The sequence below is a fragment of the Brachyhypopomus gauderio genome, chromosome 6, assembly GCF_052324685.1.
Source record: "Brachyhypopomus gauderio isolate BG-103 chromosome 6, BGAUD_0.2, whole genome shotgun sequence".
Lineage (NCBI taxonomy): Eukaryota > Metazoa > Chordata > Actinopteri > Gymnotiformes > Hypopomidae > Brachyhypopomus > Brachyhypopomus gauderio.
Window position 1 is genome coordinate 30795406 of NC_135216.1, and position 16274 is coordinate 30811679.

Sequence of the window (16274 nt, forward strand, 5' to 3'; positions counted from 1 at the left end):
TATTCAGGTCATAGCCTGCCTCATCTGTTTAGAAAGAAAAATCAGAAACTCGTGATAAATCTTGAGGACGTCAACATATTTTTAAGTAGCCTATAGGACGGCTGGCGAAGCGCATTTAACGAAATATTTATGATTATACTTGTGTCTTGTTGCGAAACAACTTTTAACGTCACAGCTATCCCAGATAGCAAAATTATTCTGCCCCAGATCCGGCCCACATTGCCCATTTTCATCTGGCCCACTTGCCACATGGATGGACGGCGGACCACTCCCGGTTGCCAGATTTGGGCCACATAATCACCAGATTAGGGCCACATGTCAGCCACAAGAGAAGCACACATTTGGGCCAAATGTGGACCACAAGCGGACTACAAGGTGTGGGCCATATCTGGAACAGATCTGCACCAGACTCATTTCAGACAATAAAACTATTCTGGCCCAGATCAGGCCCACATTCTCCATTTACATCTGGCTCACTTGCCGTGTGAATTGACACACTTGGGCAGACCGCTCCCGGTTCCAAGGAGGGACACTGCAACCCACTACTATCATACTGAAGACATACACTGGTGAACCACTGGCACCGGAAGGAGTCATTCAAGTGAAAGTCGAATTAAACAAGCAATGTGCTGTTCTGCCCCTATATGTAGTGAAAGTGGAGGCACCCCCATTGTTTGGTAGGGAGTGGCTGAGAGTCATTAAGCTGAACTGGAGAGATTTAAAGATGGTGCATGTCCTTGAGCAAAGACAGACAGACAGTTTAGGGGCAGTGTTAAAGAGACACCCAGCTGTTTTCTCTAAAAAGTTAGGCACGTTGAAGGGGATTAAAGCCAGATTGACCCTACGACCTAACAGTGTTCCTAAATTCTGCACACCACGAAATGTGCCTTACGCTCTTAGACCGCGAGTAGAGGCGGAGCTTAAACGTTTGGCCGAACTTGGGGTAATCTCACCCGTGGCACATAGTGACTGGGCGACGCCCATGGTGCCTGTCAGTAAGAAGGATGGCACCGTGAGACTGTGTGGGGATTTTAAAGTCACCCTCAACTCAGCACTCTGCATAGACAAGTACCCAATCCCACGTATTGAGGATTTGTTTGCTTCCCTAGCAGGAGGTCAGCGCTTTAGTAAATTAGATCTCTCTAATGCATATCTACAGATGGAAGTAGAAGAGAGCTCTAAGGAGCTGCTGACAATTTCAACACAAAAAGGTCTTTTCTGTTTCAATCGGTTACCTTTTGGCGTAGCATCCTCTCCTGCCTTATTCCAGAAGGCTATGGACCAAGTGCTCCTTGGACTGCCATACACGCATTGTTATTTGGATGATATCCTTGTCAGCGGTCCTGATGAACAGACACATCTCCAAACGCTGGATGCTGTCCTGGGCAGGCTGGAAGAATATGGTCTGCACCTTAAGCAAGAGAAGTGTCAGTTTTTCCAGGAGTCTGTGGAATATTTGGGCCATATTATTGACGCAGCTGGGCTCCACAAATCACTGGAGAAGGTACGTGCCATTGTGGAAGCACCTGCACCAGGGGATGTCAGCCAGTTACGTTCTTTTCTAGGGATGCTGCATTATTATGGACGTTTCATTCCTGACCTGGCCACTATCCTGAATCCATTGAATGAACTTCTGAATAAAGAGAAGAAGTGGAAATGGATGCCAGCCTGTGAGTCAGCGTTCCACAGGGCGAAAGGACTCCTCATATCTCAGGAAGTACTCACCCACTACAATCCTGAGCTGCCTCTTCGCCTGGCTTGTGATGCTTCACCCTATGGGGTCGGAGCAGTGCTCTCACACATCATGCCCAAGGGTGAAGAAAAACCTATAGCCTATGCATCACGAACTCTCAGCAAGGCAGAACGAAACTATGCTCAGATCGAGAGAGAGGCATTAGCTATCATATTTGGAGTACGTAAGTTCCACCAGTACCTTTGTGGTAATACGTTCACCTTACTGACGGACCATCGTCCATTAACCTCCATACTGAGCCCAGAAAAAGGCATACCACCAATGGCAGCAGCACGAATGCAGTGTTGGGCACTCCTTCTGTCAGCACATGATTACACCATTCAGTACAAAAGAGGTACATTACATGCCAATGCTGATGGACTTTCGAGGTTACCGCTTCCTCATGCTCATAAGGAAAAGCAAGATGCACTAGAGGTGTTCTACACATCACAGTTGGACACATTACCAGTCAGTGACGCAGAGATTAGGCGTGAGACCATGTCTGACTCAACATTGTGTCGTATCCTGGAAATGGTCACAACTGGTCGATTTCCGACAGCAAAGGACGCAGGTGAAGAGCTGTCATCTTATTTGCTGCGACGACATGACCTCTCGGTACAGCAGGGATGCCTCATGTGGGGTGGGAGAGTGATTGTGCCCCCTAAGCTGCGCCCACGTGTACTGGAAGAGCTCCATTCAGCACATCCAGGTGTAGTCAGGATGAAGGGATTAGCATGCAGTTATGTTTGGTGGCCAGGCATCGACTCTCAAATCGAGCAAAAGGACCCGGGGCTAGCACCTTTACACCCTTGGATGTGGCCATCTAGTCCTTGGGAAAGGATACATGTAGACTTTGCTGGGCCGTTTGAAGGACATATGTATCTGGTTGTGGTGGATGCACATTCCAAATGGCCTGAGGTGTGCGTCATGGATAGCACTACAGCCAGTAAAACCATACAAGTTCTAAGGGGCCTCTTTAGTCGATATGGTATTCCAAACGTTCTGGTTAGTGACAACGGACCACAGTTCTGTTCTGAAGAATTCAGCACATTCCTAAAGTGCAATGGAGTCAAACACATCCGGTCGGCGCCGTACCATCCTGCCACCAATGGGTTGGCTGAGCGTTTTGTACAGACGTTCAAGCACGCCTTGAAATCTTCAAGAGGAACAACATCAGTGCAGCAGCGTCTGGATACATTTCTGTTGACTTACCGCAACACCCCACACGCAACCACAAAGGACACACCAGCTATGTTGTTTATGGGACGCAGGCTGCGTTCTCGGCTGGATTACCTGAAACCCTGTGTTGCTGGAACAGTGCATCAGTCACAGGAAGCACAGCAGCAACGCCGGCAGCGACGTTCGAAGGCCAGACAGTTTGATGTTGGAGAGTCTGTCATGGTGCGTGATTACAGGAAGGGGGAAGAGAAGTGGACACAAGGTGTAGTGACGGAGAGGACTGGACCAGTGTCGTACGAGGTAAATGTGGGAACACAAGGTGTAGTGACGGAGAGGACTGGACCAGTGTCGTACGAGGTAAATGTGGGAACACAAGGGGTATGGAAACGACATGTGGACCAGGTGCTGACTCGCCCTGAGTCAGTGCCTCAACAGACTATAGAGGATAGTTCTGTGAGTTCTCCCATGTTACTCCCTCAGAGTAATACGTGCATCACATTCAACCCTGATATGTCTCATTGTGAGGAGAGTACAGATCAAGTTCCTGCAAACACCACACTACCTAAGACACAACAATCCACTGAACCGCCACAAACTGAGTGTACACAAATAACAGAGAATGTAAGACGTTATCCTGTGAGTCACAAAACCACCCATACGTTACCGTGATGAGTAAGCACATAGGAATAGTTGCCATGTATGAATGTTTGAGTTCTGCAACATTGTTGCCAATCTTGAAGTTAAAAGGGTAGCTTAACATTGCCATCTTATTTGCTGTTTAACATTGGAAATTCTTTTAATATTGTCTTTTGAGTTGTGCTTGAGAAAAGAGCTTTTGTGTTGATTGACAACAAATCTTAGTGGGGAGGAAATGTTACGTATGAACTAGTGCTGTCAATTCCAGGTGCCGTGATTAAAAGTCCTCACCAGGATTTTGCTCAAGCTTGCTAGATTTTCTAATTAGCAATCCAGGTAAAATTAGTGGAATCAACACAATCCAGGAAGCCTGAGCAAAATCCTGGTGAGGACTTTTAATCGCGGCACCTGGAATTGACAGCACTAGTATGAACCTAGTTCGTAAGTCATTTATATAGTATCCTCCAGTAGAGGGCACCAAGCCAAAAGAGAGCTTGTAAAAGCGGTATAGTTTTGAGCAGTTATTCAATAAAGAAATGAGAAGTGAATCAGCCAACTATGGTCTGCGTATCCCTATGTGTTGTGCAAACTGTTGTAGGATAAGCATAAAAAGGGAGCTACATAACAAGTTCCTATCCCACAAACCAATAGGGAGATTAGGCGTTTTCTTGATATGACTGGATACTACAGAAGTTTCTGCAGAAATGTGGTCCTACCCTTGTGAATTTACTACGTAAGTCCACCCCATTTGAGTGGTCCCCCACCTGTCAGTCAGCGTTTGAGGCCGTAAAACGTTTGTTGTGTTCTTCTTCTGTCCTTTCCGCTCCCGACTTCACAAAGCCCTTCAAACTAGAGGTTGATGCCAGTGAGACTGGTTGTGGAGCCGTGTTGTCACAGGATGATGCTTCGTATGTCGACTACCCCATTGCATATTTCTCAGCAAAGTTCATCAGTGTCACTATAGCACCTATAGAGAAGGAGGCCCTTGCACTATTACTCACAATTCAACATTTTGAAGTATACATGTAGAGTAAAGAAGCCAAAGTTTATACACTGAATTTATTCAAATATTCAATTTACAAGACTGAAAAACCGATTGAGTCAGATCAAAATGATTAAACAGAATAAAAAGTTGGATAACACAAAAGGATTAATTAAGACTAAAGGGCTAATAAAGGGAATAAAATTGTCTTGAATGATTTGTCTATATTGCTTTATTAGATTATTATAAATATCACCTCATTTTTATTTTCTCCTCTTGATTCATTTCTACACTCTTTAAAACCTGATTAACTGCCACATTAAACGTTTGTTAAATTAGTCTAGTAAGTATTGAAGTGCATTTCCACATCTCCACTGTCTGTTTCCAAGTCTTTTCCCACATGATTGGAGTTCTTTGTTTTATGCTGGATGTTCCCCTCTCTTTTAATAGCATGAAACAGCCTGTTAGGATCCTTCTCCTAACTTAACTAATTAGTCCCAGGTGGACATTCCCCTGCCTCACAAAATAAAAGACCACTAGTTCAACATTCTAGCAAAATAACAAAAAATATCAAAGCAATACATCACAATACAATCCATCCTGATGTATGATTTATGTAGTTATACTGCACAGTATCTTTATAGTTACATTTTAAAATATTTATCCAAACTCTCAATGGCATCTTTCTTTGTGTACTTTCTCCACTGATCAGGAATTTGACCACTTCCCTCAAATGTTTTATTATAATGTCCCTCCAGGTGCTTCTGGAATCTGCACACAAACCACTTCCAGTACGAGAGTTCAGAGTTATCAGGAGTGATGCTCCAGACTGCGTACTTTCCTCCTGCTGTTCTGTATTGTTTGTAGGGTACTGACCAATCTGATTCATTGGGGTAAAACACTTTATTACTTTGCACGACAGTTGTGCAGAAATCAGCACTGAGATTTGTTGTATTTCTGTAGTACATGCCACAGATTCCATCTACTCGATGGAAAGGGACACTGTGGTCTCCATCATGGTCCTCCATCGTGTTGGTGCAGATGGCTCTACAAAATGGACACTGTACCCAGCAGCACCTGCAGAAGTGCTCAATCAGGATCTCATCTGGCCTCTTTCTGAAGTTCTCCATTTTAAGGTCAGACATTCTGTTTATTTTTGTGTTCAGGTCTTCAGTAATTACACAGATTTCTTTTTTCACCACATCTGTGAGTAACTGGAAGTCACTGATGTCCTGACACTCATCAACACTCAGATGATCAGTATTATATTCCAGCTCATCTTTGAGGCCCTCTGAAAATATCTCCAGCCACATATTTGCATTTCCTTTGTCCTCAGTCACCACACGTGTTGCAGTATTTGCTGCAGTTATAACACACTGTTGTTTGCTAGCAATGATCTCTGCAATTTTTTCCATGGCTCTGGGATTATCTTTCGTTATGTATTTTTGAACCTCAGCTTTAATGAAGTTCTCAAAGTGTTGTTGAGGATTTAACAGGTAAATCTTGAAATCAGCAAAGTTCTCCATTTCTGCCAGTGACTTTAGAATGTGCTTTTCCAGGTTTGACCTGTTTCCATTAAACGCTGGGTGTACTGACCTCATTTCTCCAGCCAGATCACTGGCAGTTCTGTTGTAGACGCTCTGCAGGATGGACTCACCAAGTTTGCTGCAGATTAAACCTCCCAAAACTACTGCAGTTGTGGCACCGTGGCAGTATTTCTTAAAGACACTGTAGAATTCTGGTTTCATCTTCTCTAGATAGATCACAGGATCATTTCCCTCTCTGAATTTCTGGTGTTGCTCTGCAAACTCCTTTTGTGCGACACACACACACACATACAGTGACAGATCCACTGAGAAATCTTTGTTGAGCTCAAATGTTGGCGCCTTCTTTTCTTTATTGTTTTTTGGTGATTTGTTTTCTTCCAAGTGTTGTTTTACATATTGAGCAATCTCTTGAATGTAGCTTGAACTGTAGCCCATTGTTGCTACTGGTTTTGACTTCACCAGGTCCTTAGTTTTGTTAATGACTGTATGTACCAGTTGTTTTATTAAGTTTTGATCCTCTGGTAGTAATGCGTCTTTTGAGAAAAACCAGTGTTGTTTCTTCAGGAATTTTACATACTTAGTGTAATCAGCAGCCATGCTTATTTCCCCATACGTTGTGAATTTTCTATTATTCACAAGTTGTCCTTCGTAGATCTCAGAAAAGATCTGAAAAATATCATTTTCAATGTTAATTTCCTTTAAAGGCCTGTTTTTTGCAGTCAAATCAGAGACCCATGTTCCCCACACTGAATCAAATAGACTTTTCAACTCTGTTTCACTGTTATCTTTGTTTTTAAGTTTTAATGCAAACTCTTTGCTCTTCTCAAAGAATTTTCTCTCATATTGAGATTTTTCCTCTTCTAGTTTTCTGCATGCATCTTTCTGCATAATAATTTCATCCAACTCTCTTTTTGCTTGCAACACAATTTCCTCATGTAGACTGTGAACCTTCTTATCAAAAGATGCTTTCCACTGTTGGAGAATTTCACTCCCTTCCTGTTTTTCTTCAAAGTAAGTCTTCATTGATTCTTGCACTTTGGTAAGTGTTTCCTTCATTTCTTTCACAAGGTCTCTGTACTCAATTCTGTACAGTTGTCTGTTATTGATGTTAGTGTGGAGCTTGTCTTGAATATTTAGCATTTCTCTCCTGAGACTCCAGGTCCATTTCCCATACTCTTCCTCCAGTTTCCTATACAGCGCTATTTCCAGTGTGTTTCTAAAACTGAAAACAAAATTCTCAGAGAGAAGTGCCTCCCATAGATCTTTAATCCGGTCTTTAAGTTGTGTCAGTGTTAAACTAGACACAGTTAAATTAGACTCCTTGGCTCGTCTAATGATGGTCTTTTTAATTTCCTGAACATTTTCACAGTATGATGGGTTTGGTGGAGCCATGGGTGGGCTGCCCTCCCACAGGTGTGCAAAGTACTTCACATCCTCCTGAACATCAAATTTTATGACATCACTAAAACACTCAGATTGACTGTCTTCTTCTTTGGCTGCTAATTTTGTCATCTCATCCAGTTTCCCTAGTAAGCGTCTCCTTCCCTCGATGTTTTGTTCACCAGCGCTGATGTCTCCAACATTCTGATGTACAAACACACAGCTGGGGTTCAGTCTAACCTTCTTCATCCTCAAGAAGGCCTGAACTACAATCTGAAGAATGTCCTGCATCTCAGAAGGGTTTTCTCCAAAAATGTTGATCAAGGTCAGGCTCCCCAGACCTACAACAAATGTTGCCAATTCATTGTCGTGGTGCCTTGTTGAAACGTCGTCCAACTCCTGGGATCTGAGACCTTCAGTGTCAACAACTAGAATGTAGTCAAACTTCAGCTCTGCCTTCATCTCCTCTGACACTTTGACCAGCTGCATGAAGGCTCCTCTGGTGCACCTGCCTGCACTGACTGCAAACTGGAGTCCAAACATGGCATTGAGCATGGTGGATTTACCAGAGCTCTGGATCCCCAACACTGACAGCACAAACACTCTCTGGTCTCCCAGGATCTTGATGAGTTCATCTAGAACTGCTGAAACCCAGACCAGAGGAACATGACCAGCATCTCCATCCAACAGCTCCAGTGGAAACCCAGCAAGAATGAGGTTTGCAGCAAGTCTAGGATAGAGTGAAGTGTCTGACTGAGATGTAACTAACTTTTCCTTTTTCAAGTCCTGACATGATTCAAATTCCTGACCCATCTCCCTCAGAATGTGTTCTAAGCCAAAAGATGCAGAATTCATCTTTTCTGATATTTCTTTAAGTTCCTTTTGTTCATGTATTTGTTGATCCATGTTTTCAGTGTTCTTTTTATGCTTCAAAACTATTTGCCACTTTTCATCATATTTTTGATGAAGCTTAGATAGGTCATTCAAGGTTAATTGGTTAATGAAATTCTCAAGCCATTTAAGAAAATACAGATTCTCACCTGAATTCAACACCTTAGCAAAAATCTGAATAAGGTGACTCTGGCCACATTCTTTCTGCTTTTCACGGATTTTTGTCATTTCCCTTTTTTTTTCAGTTTTATACATTTCTAGGTGGTTTCCACGAGGTCGATGTAGTTCTTTGTTCTTCTGACACCACTCATGCCACAGTTTCCCTTGTTGGGGCAAATATTTCTCCTTTAGCTTGTACAGTTCATCTCCCTCCAGCAGTTTCTTAATCTGGATTGCAGCTTCCTTCCCTCTCTGGCACTCTGATTGGTTCTCATCTGTGGTGACTGTTTTGTATTTGCTCACATCCTCAAGTGTAAATGAAGGTTTCGAGGTTCTGAGACACTCTTTGATTGTCCATCTGAGTTCATTAAGTACATCTGATTGGTTTCTGTCTTTAAGACCAATTTTGTATTTTCTGTTTGGTGTCCCAGTGACACTACAGTCATCCTCAGAGAGCAGACAGATGAGTGGCTTTGGGCCCTGAAAGAGTTTACTCAGTGTTTCATTCCCTGTGCTTTGATTAGACAGAAATACAACATTTATAGTGGCCATTTCAGTTAGAAGGTCCAGTTGTTTCTGACTAGATTCTACATCACCATGTAGATTGCAGAACGCTACACAGTCAGGGAAATGATCAGTGCTTTTCCCAGATGGGAGGTACCAGGCGATCTCCACCACTCCATCCATCAGTAGACGGTTTCTGCTGCTGCCTGGGCAATGTCTGTGGAAGAATGTGTTGTGTTTTTCATTGATCAAACTGTTCATCAGCTGAGACTTGGATGAGGACACAGAGCCCAGCCTGAAGAACGCCACCATTGGAGTTTCAGCTGCATGAATTGGTTTAGTAAAAGACGTCTTTTTACCAGAGGTGTTATTTAAATCAGTCTCTTTACCAGATGCCTCCATGGTCTTCCAGCTCTTCTTGATTTGTCTAAATGTCCACAGAGGAAACTCAATCTCTCTGGTGAAGGGATCAGGCACTAACAGAGGTAGAGCGTACTGACACTGGGACAGTTTGGTCACTATGAGCTGCTTTAGGAAGCTGTCTGAGCAGTGGAACACTGCCATCTGGAAATCCATGGGGTGGATGGGATGTTTATGGCTTTCTTTTTCAGAATCCTTTGAGGCTTTGGAGAAAAAGTCTTCAAATGCATCACAGACAACATTATCTCTTTTTCTTAATAAAGTGTCATCTTTAGTCTTGTCTGCCTCTTCTGTATTAATGTATCTTGCTCTGTAATCCATCGTCAACAGTCTTTGTAAGAAAATCTTACAAATCTTATCTTTCTCTCTACAGAGATCATCAGAACATGAATATAGTCCAGTTAATTGAAGAATATCTGCAATCTTCATTTTGTTTTTATACTTTTCAGTGAGATTAAGCCTAATGAAGAGTTGTTTTATTTTAGCATTTTGCTTTTCTTCACTTGTTGATTCATCATTTGCTACTCTGAGCTGTGACATTTGTTCCTGTAAAGTACAAATGGAATTAATGTCCTAACAACAAATCATCGTTGTGAAATTTTTTTTTTAATGCACTTGTGACCTGCTTTTACCATTTACTCAACACTGCTCTGTTCAGTAAACTGTTGTGGCAAAAACTGGAAACAGGGAATTCATGTACATGGTCTTGTATTCAAAGATAACACGTCATGTAATAACTGTATAACAACAGATACCTGCACTCCGCCTTCTGGTTCTGGAGTTGTGTGTGTAATCTCCTCATCTTGCTGCTGGTAAATTCTTTGGTCTGGGAATAAAAATATACAAATAGAAGATTTAAGAGAAACCAACTGAAATACTCAGAGCATGTTAGAAATACCAAATGGACTTCCGGTTTCGAACGGTATGGCGTAAGTCGCAGAACTCGCGGGCTCCGCATAGCACAATTACGAATAAATAATTTTCGTACTCACAAATCGATTATTTTTTATGCCAGACGTCTTTTTCAACTTTGTTTTACTCTCTACGACACGTATTTTCGCTAACATGCCACCAAAAGGCACTAAAACTCCGGCTTCTTCACAACCTCTTATCGGCCCAGCGCTAGCCGCTTCCTCGTCGACCGCTGTTTCGCCTCCCCGCGGTGGGCCTGCTACTCCGAACTTAGCCAAAGAGCTAGCTGCCATGAAGTCTGAAATTATTCAGTCCGTGTCCTCGGAGGTTACGCGTGCTCTTACGGCCGCTCTTACAGCCGAGTTTCACACTATATCTAAGGAATACTATTCCAGGATCCAGGTGGAACTGCAAGAGATGAGATCAGAACTGCTTCGAGACAATGCTTCACTCAGGGCCGAGCTCGGCTCAGTTAAGGGCACTGTTACTGAGGTCGAGACATCTCTATCAGGACTTTCGGACGAGATGGTGGATCTCAGGGCTAAAGTTGAGTCTCTAATGGGAGATTTGGCTAAAACCGACGCTAGGTGTGAGGATCTGGAAGCTCGTTCACGCCGACAAAACATCAGGATAATTGGAATTCCAGAGAATGACCCACGATTTCTTTTGTCCAACTCCGGTGTGTCTGAACTTTTGAAGGAGGCCTTCTCTCTGGACAAAAGCCCATTAATAGACAGAGCCCATCGGTCACTAGCAGCCCGCCCAGGACCTAATGATCCACCGCGTCCGATAATAGTAAAGTTCCATTATTTTGAGGACTGCGCTCGGATCCTTAAAGAAGCCAAGAGTCGCCAGCGAATTACTTTTTCGGATGTACGCTTCTTCGTTTACCCTGACTTAACGCCTAAAGTAGCGAAGGCCAGGGCGGCTTTCAATGACATCCGCAAAAAACTACGTACAATGGACGGGGTTAAATACGGCATGTTCTATCCTGCTCGACTTCGGATTACATTTCAGGGAAAGTCACAGGATTTTATCTCTCCAAGCGAAGCAGAGCGGTTCGTAGCCACAATGTCTGGTTAACTCGTGCCCTATGGTTACCTTTAGAATATATATTTTAATGCTTCCTTTTTGTTTAATGGGAGTTTTGTCTGAATCCACGACCAGTGTTATTTCAATATAGTCTAAATAATTAGTCAGTGTCTACCTGGTGAGCCTGATCATTGAATACTTTTACTTTGTCCGAACAGTTTTGCCACCAATCTACACGCTAATTAAACCTTGCTTATTTAATACGATCCGGTTATACTTTGGTTTATAGAAGATGCACATATGTCCCATAGAGTTTTATTTGAATGTTCAATAGTCGGTGGTTATAATATGAAGAGAAATGTGCTATCTGAGTTCTCTCTCACGTGCACGTGCGTAAACATGTGTGTTTATACTGCAAGTGTACGGCTGGAATTGTTTTATATTAGTTCATTATGATTGAACTTTTTTTTGGTTCGTGTGTTTGTGTGTGAGTACATACGCGAACTGTTTAGAATAATTCATGTGTGGAGCCCAGACTTTAAGTCTGATACTGTTGTTTCGGGGGTGTAGCTTGTGTAGATATGACTCCTGTTGGAGTATGTTAATGTATGTTATGGGGTGTCTGTCTGTTATTGTCTTATACCTGTATATATCTGTGTCTGTCAGTGTCTGTATGTGGAAGGCAATTATCGTTTTTTCTTCTTTTTCCTTCTCTGCTCTCCAGCTCTCTGTTTGGTACCACTTGCTTTGCATTTATCAAAACATGTTAAATGGCTAGTCCTAATTTACAGATGTCACTTGGTGGGCATCCCGTAAGGTTTTTAACTTGGAATGTGAGAGGGTTGAATAATCCAGCTAAACGTTCAAGGGTAAGCAACCATTTGAAATATTTAAATGCAGATGTGGTCTTTTTGCAGGAAACACACATTAACAACACAGATCATCACAAATTGAATTTTCCTTGGGTCGGTGAACTCTTCCACTCTAAATTTAATTCAAAAACTAGAGGGGTCGCGATTCTAATTAAAAAAGGAATAAAATTTGTTCAAAATTACATCGTAGCAGATACGAATGGCAGGTATTTAATTGTACAAGGACTTTTATTTCATACTCCAGTGTTATTTGTAAGTGTTTATGCTCCAAACTTTGATGACTCTGATTTTATGCATAAGCTATTTAAAGCTATACCATCTTTAAACACACACTCTCTATTTTTGTGTGGAGACTTCAATTGTGTAATGGACCCAATCTTAGACCATTCCTCTCCCCACACTAGACCCTGCTCAAAAATGTCTCAAGTCCTCTCTGATTTTGTGTCTGACAATGCTATAGTAGATCCTTGGAGACTTCGTAACCCGTGTGCCAAGGTTTTTTCCTTTTACTCAAACCCACACAAAAGTTATTCTCGGCTGGATTATATGTTTATGGACCACTCACTTATTCCGAAAGTTACCTCCTCTAACTATCACCCAATAGTTATTTCAGACCACGCCCCTCTCACCACTGATGTGAAGTTCTCTGGTCGTCCTCTTATTTCACCACAGTGGAGATTCGACACATTACTATTATCGGATTCAACTTTCAACTCATTCATTTTAACATGTTTAGAGGATTTTATTGTAAATAACAAAAATGACTCAATTTCAGCTTCCCTCTTGTGGGAATCACTCAAAGCATTCCTACGAGGACAAATTATTTCCTTTACAGCCCATCGCAATAAAATGCAGAAACTCGAGATCCAAGATCTTCTCTCAGAAATGACCAAGGTTGACGGCCTTTGCACCAAGAACCCAACCCCAGTCCTGCAGAAACGTCGTTTAGACCTTCAGGCTAAATTCGATCTGATCTCAACATCTAACGCAGAACGACTTCTTCTACACTCACGCAGCAACTACTATGAACATGGTGAAAAGGCATCCAGGTTATTGGCCCATCAATTGAAGAGACATGCAGCGTCTCGTTTAATCCCCTGCATTAAAGACCAGAGAGGCGACCATTATTATTCAGATTCACACGGTATCAATGGAGCTTTCAAATCATTTTACTCTGATCTTTACCATTCGCAGGCTGCATCTGATGATGAAGTTTCTGCCTTCTTAAACAAATTGGACCTCCCTGTCGTAGACCCATCACACAAAGATCAACTTGATGCACCACTAACTCAGAAGGACATAGAAATGTCTATTAAGACCATGCAGAACAATAAAACACCTGGTCCAGACGGGTTTCCCGTCGAATTTTATAAAAAGTTCAGGGATAAATTGGAGCCTCTTCTTCTAGCAGCTTTTGAAGAATCTTTAACTGCTGGCTCCTTACCACAAACCATGACTCAGGCATCCATTTCTCTAATACTGAAAAAAGACAAAGACCCCACCTTGTGTGGATCATACAGACCAATTTCACTTTTGAACGTGGACGTAAAGATTTTGGCTAAGGCCTTGGCGCTGAGATTAGAGAACACACTTCCTAATATTATATCATGCGATCAGAATGGCTTTATTAAAGGACGTCAGCTCTTCTTTAACACCCGGACACTCCTAAATGCTATCTTTATGGACCACTCCACATCATCTCCAGAACTGATCATTTCACTTGATGCAGAAAAAGCATTTGATCGTGTTGAATGGAATTATCTGTTTATAGTTTTGCAGAGGTTCGGGTTTGGAGAGAAGTTTATTTCATGGATAAGGGTGTTGTATACTGCCCCTCTAGCCAGCGTACACACTAATGAACTTCGTTCTGACTATTTCCCATTAACTCGCGGCACTAGACAAGGTTGCCCTCTCTCCCCATTGCTTTTTGCCCTAGCTGTTGAACCTCTCTCAATTGCTTTGAAATCTGTCCCTCTTTTCAGAGGTATTATCCGTACTGGGGTGGAGTTAAAATTGTCATTATACGCTGATGATTTATTACTGTATGTGACCGATCCATCTGTTTCCCTGAAACCTATTATGTCTGTTCTGAGCGATTTTAGCCTCATTTCAGGGTACAAGGTAAATCTACAGAAAAGCGAATGTTACCCAGTCAACACACTGGCACTGTCACTTGATCAGTCTAGAATACCTTTTAAATTTGTTTCGACAGGTTTTAAGTATCTGGGAATACAGGTTTCACGTACTTTACCCTCTCTCTTTCATAACAATTTCACTCCATTATTGAACAAGGTTAAGTTAGATCTACAGAGGTGGAAATCTCTTCCTCTCTCTTTATTGGGCCGTATCAACGCCGTAAAGATGAACGTCCTGCCTAAATTCCTCTTTCTGTTTCAATGTATTCCTCTCTATTTACCCAAATCTTTCTTTAAGGAATTAGATCGACTGGTTATCACTTTTATTTGGGATGGAAAGTGCCCAAGGGTAAGTAAACCAACTCTACAAAAGTTTAAAACGGATGGAGGTTTGTCTCTGCCAAATTTTCTGTTCTACTATTGGGCCACGCATATTCATAAAATACTTTTTTGGCTTCAGTCTCCAGGATTATTGTGGTGTAAGTTAGAAATCCAGTCTTTCATTCTCTCCTCACCACTTGCGCTACTTGCCTCTCCTCTTCCGTTTAAAGCCTCAAATTTATCCAAAAACCCATTAGTATTATCTACTATCCGCATTTGGTCTCAGTTCAGACAACATTTTAAGTTTTCTGCCCCCTCCATGTCGATGCCCATTCTAAACAACCATCTGTTTACTGCATCATTACGTGATGCCGCTTTCGCTATGTGGCACGAAAGGGGTGTAAAGTCTTTCAATGACCTGTTTAGAGATGGTGTTTTCAGGACTTTTGCTGATTTATCTGTAGATTTTGATTTACCCTCTACACATCTGTTTAGATATTTTCAAATTAGACATTGTGCTCGCTCTCTCTTCTGTGATGCTTTGACTCCCCCTATGCGTCAACCATGGGATGACCTATTGTCTTGGAACCCATTTCTCAAGTCTCTTATATCTAGGGTGTATTTGCGTCTTATGGATTGGGACGTCACGCACACAAATAGACCGAAACTTGCCTGGGAGGGGGAATTGGACCTCTCTATCTCAGATGGGTGGTGGAACAGGGCCTGTCATTTGACGCGCACATGTGCGCCTTGCGTGAGACTTCAGTTGATTCAGTTCAAAGTCGTACATAGAGTTCACCGATCCAAATCTCAGCTATCTAGATTCTATCCCAACATATTTAATGATCGGTGTGACAGGTGTTCGATGTCCCCTTGTAATCTGAGTCATATGTTTTTTCATTGTCCAGTGCTACAGAAGTTCTGGACTGATTACTTTGACACCATGTCAAACATTTTAGGAGTTGATTTGGATGTTTGTCCTTTGGTGGGGATATTTGGTCTCCCTGCCCAATCATCCACTTTTAGTCGGAGCCAAGTAGAGGTTCTAGCCTTCACCTCCTTAATAGCAAGACGCCGAATTTTGCTTCTCTGGAAATCCTCGAGGCCACCCTCTATTCTGTCGTGGCTACAAGATGTGATGTACTTTCTCAAATTGGAGAAAATATCATGTACTCTAAAAGGAAATACTAACTCCTTCTTCACCAAATGGAACTCTTTCCTCTCATATGTTGAGTCACTCTCCACACTGCCCACCAACTGACTTTGCCCTACAAATACAACTGTACCATTATCATTCATTTATATATTGCCCTGATTGTTTTACCATATGTTTTAATTTCTGTTAGTATTGCCTTCTAATCTTGTCTGTTTGTGTGTTTGTGTTCTTATGTGTGTGGGGTGGGGTGCTTGTGTTTGTTTTATTTATTTATTTTTTGTATGAACGCAAGATGGGGATATGACGGGGTTTACTTGTATTGTTTAATTTACATTTTGTTTGTTAATTTGGGAGAAAAGATGAAAATGTGAAGCAGGAGATGGATCTCACTGCCAATGTTTCAATTGAAATGTTTT

The 16274-nt window shown here is 42.1% G+C and overlaps 1 protein-coding gene across 2 annotated transcripts in view; it reads right to left on the reverse strand.

Moving 5' to 3' along the window:
• Window positions 1-4577: 4577 nt before the first annotated feature.
• LOC143517644 (uncharacterized) overlaps window positions 4578-16274 on the reverse strand; it is a 31063-nt gene continuing 19366 nt past the window's right edge. For both annotated transcript variants that reach the window (XM_077010372.1, XM_077010371.1), the window contains 2 exons: window positions 10186-10256; window positions 4578-9976 (listed from right to left, as the gene is read on the reverse strand). In XM_077010372.1, the coding sequence (XP_076866487.1) occupies window positions 5174-9976; window positions 10186-10256 (4874 nt within the window). In that variant the 3' untranslated portion in view covers window positions 4578-5173. The remainder of the gene's footprint in view (window positions 9977-10185; window positions 10257-16274) is intronic.